We start from the raw sequence: 9418 nt of genomic DNA, 5'->3' as shown, positions 1-9418 counted from the left end.
TCGAGGTGAGGCAAGGCTGACTCACAGGCAGAGCACACGGCGTCCTGCGTGTGCCATGTCTGGAACCAAGGGCTGATGCCGTGGCTCAGGGTCCCAGTCGGGGCCAGGCTGGCCTGGAGAGGGGATGCTCCTGGTGGGCATCGCGGCACGGGCCCTGGCCAGTCCTGTCGCATTTGCACCGCCTCTCGTCCTTCCTTACCTCAAAAACAAGGCGGCCTCGCTGCACGGAGACGTAGCATTACAGATGAGCAGGAACAAACGCCGCGGTTCCATCCTGGACTCGCTGGCCATGGGCGTGTCACCAGGCCTGGACCAGCATTGGCATGCCAGGAGACCTGAGTGACTGGGCGCTGAGCAGTGGCCCACGTGTGGCCTGCCGCCCCCAGGGTAGCAGTGCAGGCTCGCTGGGCCCTGAGTGCCAGGGTGGGTGGAGAGCAGAGATCTGCCTGGACACGGGGGATACGGGGTGCTGCCTGCAGCCCCAGGGAGACCTCACAGCCAGCAGGAAGGCTTTCCTCGTGGGTCGTGGTCTTCAAGGCCCCACATTGACGCTATGAATTGGAAGTTAGGCACACGAGCTTGCAGGTGCTGGTCTTGGGGTTTTGGCTGACACGGGTTCATGGACAGTGGAGGAAGCAGTAGCCCCGGCTCCTCCCAGCTCAGGCCTGTCCGGCCCGGTCCATGAGGGGGTTGTGGCCAGAGGAAAACCTGGGTGGGGGGAGCCAGCAAGGTCTGTACACGCCCAGAAGGCAGGCGGAGACCCTGCTTCTGTTCTGGCTGGATGCTGGTGTGCCCGTGTCCCCAGCTCCCCGAGTAGCCAGGGGTGAGGCCCAGGACAGGCAGCAGCACACAGGGCTCCACTCCGGAGGCACTTGGCGGTGGTTTGTCTGGCCAGCCCCCCAGGCGGGGCTGTGTGCTGGCCTCAGCGCCTCGCGCCGCGGGGTGGCCCGCTGGGAAGCAGGGGGGCCATCTGGGGCGGGTGCGCTCGGCCTCAGGCCCCTGGCCCTTACGTGCCCGTCCACCGCAGGAGTCGCTCACGCCCACTGAGGAGCACGTGCTGGTGGTGCGTCTGCTGCTGAAGCACCTGCACGCCTTCGCCGGCAGCCTGAGGCCCGAGCAGGCCTCGCCCCCCGCCCACTCCCACGCCCCCAGCCCCCTGGAGGAGTTCAAACGGTGGGTGCAGGCCTGGCAGGTGTGTCCCCCAGGGGACCTTTCCAGGGACAGAGGGAGGCCCCCAGCACCTCCTGGGCCCGCAGTCCCAGCCGCTCCCCCGGGTCTCCCTTTTCCTCCAGACCTGCCTCCTTCAGTGGAGTCAGGCTGGCCAGAGAGGCCCGTCCTGCTCTCCGCCCCTCCCGCTCCTCCTCTGTCGGGGCCCGGCAGTGCAGGGCCGTGCTGACCCAGCCACTGCATGCTGCCCCCAGGACATTGCCCGACCTCTCTGAACCTCGGCTTTTTGCTCTACAGAAAGGAGCTAAAATGGGTCCTATTTCCAGGGGTTGCCCCGCAGTCCCCAGCAGCAGAGTAACCCACATGGAGGCCCCTGGGTGAAGGAGGCCCCATGAGAGTGACAGCAGGCCCGCCCCGTCCCCACAGGGCCGTCGTGCCGAGGTTTGTCCAGCAGAAGCTCTACCTCTTCCTGCAGCACTGCTTCGGCCACTGGCCCCTGGACGCCTCCTTCAGAGCCGTGAGTGTCGCTCATCACGCCCTGGGGCAGATGCGGGAGGGTAGCAGCTGTCACCACAGACGCAGGACGGGGCCCTGGCAGGTCCCTCACCTCACCCCCTGGAAACACTCATGACCCTGGCTTCGGAAGGACCAGTATGAGGGTTAAACACTGTCGGGGTGCCTGTGTCTGTCCTGCAACTCCTGGGGGGACACAGGAGGAGCCGATCACACCAAAGCCAATCAGGTGCAGGCGGATCTTGGCAGAGCCCGAGCCCCACAGCAGAGGCCTGGGCCTTCCCCCCGAGCTGCCTCTGGGGAGCCAGGCCCAGGTGCCGAAGGGTCCCGCCCAGAGCCCGGCGTGTCCCTGCCAGGTCCTGGAGATGTGGCTGAGCTACCTGCAGCCGTGGAGGTACGCAGCCGAGAAGCAGGCCCAGAGCAGCGACGCCCAGCCCCGCAGCGTGTCAGAGAGGTGGTGAGTTCCCGCCCGCCTGGGGCCTGGGCTCTCCTGGAGCTCCCTTTGCTCTTTACCATCCTGGCTCTAGTGGGTGCTCTCAGTCACCCCACATCCCGCCCTTGTCATCACCAACTTGCCGTGGTGGCCTTGGCCCTGTCAAGGCATCTGTTGTCCTCGGGCTGAGTCCTCCGTCTCCTCCCCGCCTGCGCACAGCTCCCAGCCACCGTCTGACACCTTCATGAGATCTTGGCCTGAGGAACCGGAAGCCGGGATTTTGGGGGTGTGGGCCAGCAGGGCCCTGCCCCTAGCGGGAAAACTGGGGTCCTAAAGAGACTAGCCCCGACCTGCCCCTCGCTCCACAGGGCGCCCTTTGTCCAGGAGAACCTGCTGGTATACACCAAGCTGTTCGTGGGCTTCCTGAAGCGCGCCCTCCGCACGGACCTGGTCAGCCCAAAGAACGCACTCATGGTGTTCCGAGTGGCCAAGGTCTTTGCCCAGCCCAACCTGGCCGAAATGATCCAGAAAGGTGAGTCCTCTGCCGCGGTGTGGGTGAGTGGGGCTGAACCCCACCTTCCCCGAGGGCGGCCGATTGCCCAGAGCGGGGACAGCGGAGCCCGGCTGCACACCCTCCAGACCTGCTGTTCTCCCTGGTGACGGTTGGCGGTGGCAGGTGGCACTCCACTCGGTTCCTTTCATGCTTCTGTCTTAGCTTGGCCGGGGCCTTGGCTGCTGTGGCTTCCTGCTGGCATTCGCTTTCCTGCCGACCCCCCTGGGGCTTTGAGGTTGGGAGCTGGCCCTTAATCTGCCAGCCCCACCCCAGTTTCGGCCTTCTGCCCGCCAGACACCGCTGGGCAGGGCCTCTGGAGGCGCTCTGGGAGCAGCTGCAGCCCCGGGTACTCTGGGTCTGTGCGTGGGCATCGGAGCGACTCCCGTCTCTGCCCCCAGGCGAGCAGCTGCTCCTGGAGCCGGAGCTCGTCATCCCCCACCGCCAGCACAGACTCTTCGCTGCTCCTACCTTCAGCTGCAGCTTCCTGTCACCGTGGACGCCAGCTGTCACCGACGCCTCCTTCAAGGTGAAGAGCCACGTGTACAGCCTGGAGGGCCAGGACTGCAAGTACACCCCGATGTTTGGACCCGAGGTCCGGACCCTGGTGAGTGGGTCAGGCACTGCCCAGCCAAAGGGGTCCCTGAAGCTACGGGACCTGGCCTTTCAGGAAGGGAAGGGAAGGCCAGGGCCTCATGGGAAGGGCCAGGTTCAAGTCCCGTGGCCTCCCTGTTCCTGCTGGGCACACGCATCCTTGATCCTGGTGGGGGGGCACAGAGCGAAGACCCTGTTGGAACAAGAGAGGGGAAGGTGGGTGCTGACCCCACTACATTCCCACCGCACCCCCTTTCCTCTAGTGACGTCTCACTTTTCTGGTCACAAAGGCAGCATTTTGTGGGAGCAGCACGTTTGGAAGATCGCCCACTGGCCCATAAAGGCCCCCTGTGTGTGGGCGCCGTGGGCACTCGCTCCTGTACACACCCTCTCAGGAGTGGGGCTCCTGGGGGCCATCCTGGCAGGGCAGCACACACTGGGCCCGTTGGCGGCTGGGTGCCGAGGGCGACCCCTAAGCCAGCTGACGCATCTGCCTCCCCCGCAGGTCCTGCGCCTCGCTCAGCTCATCACGCAGGCCAAGCAGACCGCCAAGTCTATCTCCGACCAGTGCGTGGAGAGCCCGCCCGGCCGCTCCTTCCTGTCGTGGCTGGGCTTCTTCCCCGTGGACCCCAACGGCTCCTCCCCAGCCAATGACCTAGACGACCTGGGGCAGGACAGCATCCGGAAGACGGATGAGTACCTGGAGAAGGCCCTGGAGTACCTGCGCCAGATATTCCGGGTATGGGCAGCAGGGCTCGCCCACGGCCCACGCGGCCGCCTTCCCAAGGAGTCCCTGGGCCCACCTGTGGGCAGCCACATGCCAGCAGTCCTTGGCTGCACAGGGTCCTGCCCCAGGGACTGGGCTGTGGGAGACAGGCCAGAACAGGAGTGCCACGTCTGTGTCCCCTTGTTGACTCTTGGAGGCCCGTCCCCTTCCCCCTCAAGCCTGAAGCAGAGGTGAAGCAAAGGTAAAGCAGAGGTGAAGCAGAGGTGAAGCAGAGGTGGAGCAGAGGTGGAGCAGAGGTGAAGCAGAGGTGGAGCAGAAGTAAAGCAGAGGTAAAGCAGAGGTGGAGCAGATGTAAAGCAGAGGTGGAGCAGAGGTAGAGCAGAGGTGGAGCAGAGGTGAAGCAGACGTAGAGCAGAGGTAGAGCAGAGGTAGAGCAGAGGTGGAGCAGAGGTGGAGCAGAGGTAGAGCAGAGGTGGAGCAGAGGTGGAGCAGAGGTGAAGCAGAGGTGAAGCAGAGGTGTCCCCACAGCTCAGTGAGGCCCAGCTCACCCAGCTCTCGCTCGCCTCGGGGACCACTCAGGACGAGGACGGGAAGAGGCAGCTCCCAGACTGCATCGTGGGCGAGGACGGGCTGATCCTCACTCCCCTGGGCCGGCACCAGGTAAGGGGCCCTCCCTAGCGAGCCGTGACCCCGCGCCTCAGTCTGGCAGGCTGAGTGGCTCCCCTGGGCCGTTTGCCAAAGTGTGTTTTCTGGCTCCCCATGGCCTGAGAACAGATCATCAACGGGCTGCGGAGGTTCGAGATCGAGTACCAGGGGGACTCGGAGCTGCAGCCCATCCGGAGCTACGAGATCACCAGCCTGGTCCGCGTGCTCTTCCAGCTGTCGTCCGCCATCAACCGCAGGGTGAGTGGGAGGGAGGGCCTGCCTCGGTAACGGGAGTCCGGGTGGTGTAGTGTGGGGTGGCCGCGAGGCTGGTGCTCCGCCGTCTGCCCCCATGCAAGCCTCTGTCTTTCAGTTCGCAGGCCGGATGGTAGCCCTGTGCTCCCGCAACGACTTCCTGGGCAGCTTCTGTCGCTACCACCTTACCGAACCCGCACTGGCCGGCCGGCACCTGCTGAGCCCAGTGGGGCGGAGGCAGGCGGCCAGCCAGGCCCGGGGCCCCAGGCTTAGCCTGCGCTTCCTGGGCAGCTACCGCACGCTGCTCTCGCTCCTGCTGGCCTTTGTCATGGCCTCGCTGTTCCACGTCGGGCCCCTGCCCTGCGCCCTGCTCCTCGTCCTGGGCTACGTCCTCTACGCCGCGGCCATGACGCTGCTGACTGAGCGCGGGAAGCTGCACCAGTCCTGACCGGGCGGGGGCGGCTGCTGTCTCGCGTCTCCGGAGCAGATGGCGGGATTTGCACACAGCTCGTCCACGGGCCTGAGAGGCCCTGGGAGGCCACGTCCGAGCTGGATGGAGCACAGTCATCCTTGAGCCTCCAGGTGTTCTGCAGCTGCGGAAACCCTTTTCTAGAAGAAACTGACACAAGAAGAGGGAACGGGCCAAGGCTGGGCAAGGAAGGGGCCAGGGGCTTCGCGCCGACTCCCAGCCTGGGGCCCTGCTCGGCTGGCCCGCCCTCTGCCCCAGGCCCCATGGCTCAGCTACCTCCAGAGGTCTCTCCTCAGCAGTTGTTTCTGGACTGTGCCATGTAATCTTGGAGCCAGTGTGCCACAGCAGGCTCCAGGCCTGTCCTCAAGGTGAGCAGTGTCCCCTGCCCCAGGGGACGTCCGCTCAGCCTCTGATCCAGGGAAGAAGCAGTGTCCAAGATCCCTGAGAACTAGAGAAACCTCCGATTCCAGCCCGAGAGCCGAATCCACTGCCACCTTTAGCAAAGCGAGGGGCGTTCTCCAGGGGTCCAGCCGGCCCCTGGAGCTCCGCCTGAGGACTCGAAGACCTTGGGGTACAGGCGCCTGATAGGACAGCACTTCACCCCTGGCCCCCAAGCCATTGAGCACGTGTCCCAGAGTGGCCCGGCCCCATCACCCCTGCCGTGCCTTGTCACCAGGCGCTGGTCCCCAGAGAGCAGGGCCAGAGTCATCCAGCCGCCTGATCGACAGCCGAAGATGGCCAGTGTGTCATTTTCACCTGCAATAAAATCGGGTGCTCAGAGACGGTGACCTTTTGATAATGCTGGGGTCATCGTGTCCAAGTGCCCGTCCCCTGTCAGGGGGCCGCGGTCGGGCCCAGGCCTTCCTCCAGCCTGCGGATGGTGAAGTAGGGGGGCCTCCACGTTTGGTCTGTGTGGGCCACGTTTGGTCTGTGTGGGGGGCAGTGGAGGAAGGGTTAATGTTTCCCTAATTGTAAATGCTGGGTTTTACGTTTTGATATAAACTAAGAAAAATGGCATTTTGGGAACCCGTGACCAAAAATCAAACCAAACTTGTAACTGACCATGGATATGAATAAACCTGTTTTCATTTCCGAGTTTCCTAGGGACTCGGTGGCTCAGTCCAGTAAGTTCACCCGCACGAGGTCCCTGGTCACCCGGACACTGCAGAAACAGCTACTGGGTACCTCGTCCCCTGCCGCAGTCTCCACGAACCTGGGCTTTGTTCACTTCTTCATCCAGAGCATGGTAGATTAATTTGCAGCAACAAAAACCTAAGGCAGGGGCCAGCAGGTGGTGTGGTGGTTAAGGTGCTGGACTCCCACGTGGCCAACTATGGTTCAAGTCCCGGACCCGGTGGCTTGCTTTCCCTGTCTCTCTGGTCAAATTAAAAGGTAATAATAATGATAAAGTTAATTCCCTAAAAAGAAAAGAAAAAAAAAAAACTAAGGCAAATACTTGCACTGATTCTCCTCTGATGAGAAAAGTGGGCGTCCTGCAGGTGCTTCCACTGGACAGGCCGGAACTGGCCTAATATAAAAAGCCTAGGATGGGGACCAGCAGGTGGCGTGGTGGTTAAGGTGCTGGACACTCCCACTTGGCCGACCATGGTTCAAGTCTTGGACCTGGTGGCTTGCTCTCTCTCTCTCTCTGGTCAAATTAAAATGAATGAATGAATAAATAAATAATTTTAAAAAGCCTAGGATGTGCTGCTGCCCCTGTGGTCTCAGAGCCCCAGTGTCCTCTGTGCTTGGCCTCATGACAGATTCTAGGAACCCCCGAGCAGCTGTCAGCGTGGAAGTTCTCCCTTTCCTTGGTAAGCAAGCCTGTTGGTTTGGCCAATTACGTGGGGATAGGGGAGAAAACGGTGCCGTTTCCACAAATTCAACATAAAGTCCTGGGTCTCCTCTCACTAAATCCAGAGAAAGGATCTGAGTGCACCCAGAGATGACGGTCAGGTGCTGACTGGAGTGTCCCCCTCACTCTCCCCTCCCTAGCTTCAAATGCTCATCCCCACACCCCTCTGCTAACATCACTCACTCTAGGACCCCTTAAGAGCAGAACCAAAATGCTCCACCGACCCACACTCAGCAGTGTGTGGCCCATCCCACTGCCTGGGGCCGTGTGCAAAGCAAGCAAGGTCCAGAGTTGGGTGGACACAGCAGCATAAAAAGGGGCGTAAAAAAGATAGGCAGTGTGCTTGAAGTGCTGGACACTCCCACATGGCTGACCACGGTTCGAGTCCTGGACCTGGTGGCTTGCTTTCTCACTTTTCCTCTTTCTCTCTGTTTCTCTCTGGTCAAATTAAAATAAATTAATGAATACATAAAATTATTTTTTAAAAAAAGCGGAGGAGACAAAGATTGGAAAGATCGCATGAGGGGCAGGGCTCAGAAGTCAGGGACCTGCATGGTGATGGGGCAGGACACAGGACAGCGGGCACTGGGTACCAGCTGCTCTGGGGAAGGGTGACCTTCCTCCAACCTGGATTTGGTTATTTTTCTGAAGAGACGCCACCACAGGGTCCAGCAGCCCGCACACACAGGCAGGGGCTCAGGCGTGAGCTGAGGACTTCCCCACATGGGTCCGGTTGTGTTACCTCTGCGCCACAACCTGGTCCCAGCTTTAAATTTTGCAAAGTATTCTTGCTTAGTTTTTTTTTTTTTGAGAGATTTTCACTGTAGGGCGCGTGCACTCACCAGACAGAGAGAGACAGAGAGACAGCGAGAAATCACCCCCCAGGGGGGATGGTCACGCCGCAATCCCTTCTCCTCCATTCTCCTCTCGGGATCTTGGGCACGCACGCACACGCGCCCGGCGTGAGTTTTAAGCCACCCGGTCCAGGACATGAACCGCGGTTGACTACGTGGGAGTCCAGCGACATAGCCATGACGCTAACTGCTGGTTCCCTTCTTGCTTAGTTTTCAAAGGACAGAGGCAGCCAGCACAGTGCAGAGGTCAAGGCCAGGTGTGCAATTTGAGCTCCAGACCTGGGAGACACTCCTGGTGCGAATGCCGGATCCTGCATGACGAACAGCGAGGTTCGAATCCCAGACCTGGTGGCTTGGAAAACATGCCGGGTGCATATGTGTGCATGCCCGCCCCAAATCTCAGTAGAAGATGAGGAGAAGGGACTGCTGTGGCCGTTCCTCCATGGGGTGGCTTCTCACTTTCCCTCTGTGTCCAGCAAGTGCCCATGTCCTATAGCAAAAACAGAGCACAAGCAAAGACAGACATGACTCATGGAATGCCTTTGTTTTCTCCCTTACTTTGCTATCGGGCACGTGCTGGAGAGAGGGGGAAATTGAGGATGTCCATGCAACAATCCCTTCTCCTTTCTCCTTTTGTCACCCACTCCCAGGCTTGATGGGATCCACCGCCTTCACCCCCACGACCCCGGCTGATCCCTCAAAGCCTTTTATTTATTTTATTTTACTTTACTTTTTAAATTATTTAACTTTGATTTAGATCAGAGGGACTGAGTGAGAGAAAGAGAAAAAGCAATCTACCAGGTCCAGGACTCGAACTGTGGTTGGTCATGTGGGAGTCCCCAGGGCCCTTCACCACCACGCCCCCTACCAGCCCCACAAAACCTTTTTTTTTTTTTTCCTTTTAGAGAGGATTTTGCAATAGGGCTCTTGCACTTGCCAGAAGACAGAGACAGATAGAAAGCGAGAAATCACCCCCCAGGGGGGATGGCCACGTCGCAATCCCTCCTCCATTCTCCTCTCGGGATCTTGGGCACGCACGCACACGCGCCCGGCGTGAGTTTAAGCCACCGGGTCTGGGACACGACCCGCGTTTGACTACGTGGGAGTCCAGCGACATAGCCATTACGCTAACTGCTAGTTCCTTCCCCGCAAAGCCTTTAGAGGCTGGGCGTACTCCCTCCCGGAGCCGAATGTTGCCCAGGCCACGCCCCCGCCTCATGCCACACCCCTCGGGGTTCAGGCCACGCCCTCCGGCTCAGTCGCGCCCTGTTTCCATGGCGACGCGGCGCCCAGGCCAGGGCAGCCCCGCCACTGAGCGGGCGTGCAGCGGCGGGGGGGGGGGGGGCCGCGCGGGCGCGG

General features: G+C 61.1%; 2 protein-coding genes across 4 annotated transcripts in view; both read left to right on the top strand.

Moving 5' to 3' along the window:
- Positions 1-6450, top strand: part of SMPD4 (sphingomyelin phosphodiesterase 4) — a 26213-nt gene extending 19763 nt beyond the window's left edge. For 2 of the 3 annotated variants that reach the window (XM_006150412.2, XM_006150411.2), the window contains 9 exons: positions 1028-1173; positions 1594-1684; positions 2037-2137; positions 2482-2645; positions 3065-3270; positions 3763-3996; positions 4513-4644; positions 4759-4887; positions 5000-6450. In XM_006150412.2, coding sequence (XP_006150474.1) covers positions 1028-1173; positions 1594-1684; positions 2037-2137; positions 2482-2645; positions 3065-3270; positions 3763-3996; positions 4513-4644; positions 4759-4887; positions 5000-5329 — 1533 coding nt within the window. In that variant the 3' untranslated portion in view covers positions 5330-6450. The remainder of the gene's footprint in view (positions 1-1027; positions 1174-1593; positions 1685-2036; positions 2138-2481; positions 2646-3064; positions 3271-3762; positions 3997-4512; positions 4645-4758; positions 4888-4999) is intronic. The other variant, XM_014588576.2, reaches the window with a different exon arrangement.
- Positions 6414-9418, top strand: part of LOC102500571 (coiled-coil domain-containing protein 74B) — an 8652-nt gene continuing 5647 nt past the window's right edge. Inside the window, exons 1-2 of the mRNA XM_006150430.1 lie at positions 6414-6596; positions 7114-7164. Coding sequence (XP_006150492.1) covers positions 6414-6596; positions 7114-7164 — 234 coding nt within the window. The remainder of the gene's footprint in view (positions 6597-7113; positions 7165-9418) is intronic.

The sequence above is a fragment of the Tupaia chinensis genome, unplaced genomic scaffold, assembly GCF_000334495.1.
Source record: "Tupaia chinensis unplaced genomic scaffold, TupChi_1.0 Scaffold000287_1, whole genome shotgun sequence".
NCBI classification, from domain to species: Eukaryota; Metazoa; Chordata; class Mammalia; order Scandentia; family Tupaiidae; genus Tupaia; species Tupaia belangeri.
This window is presented reverse-complemented; position numbering and strand designations above follow the sequence as displayed.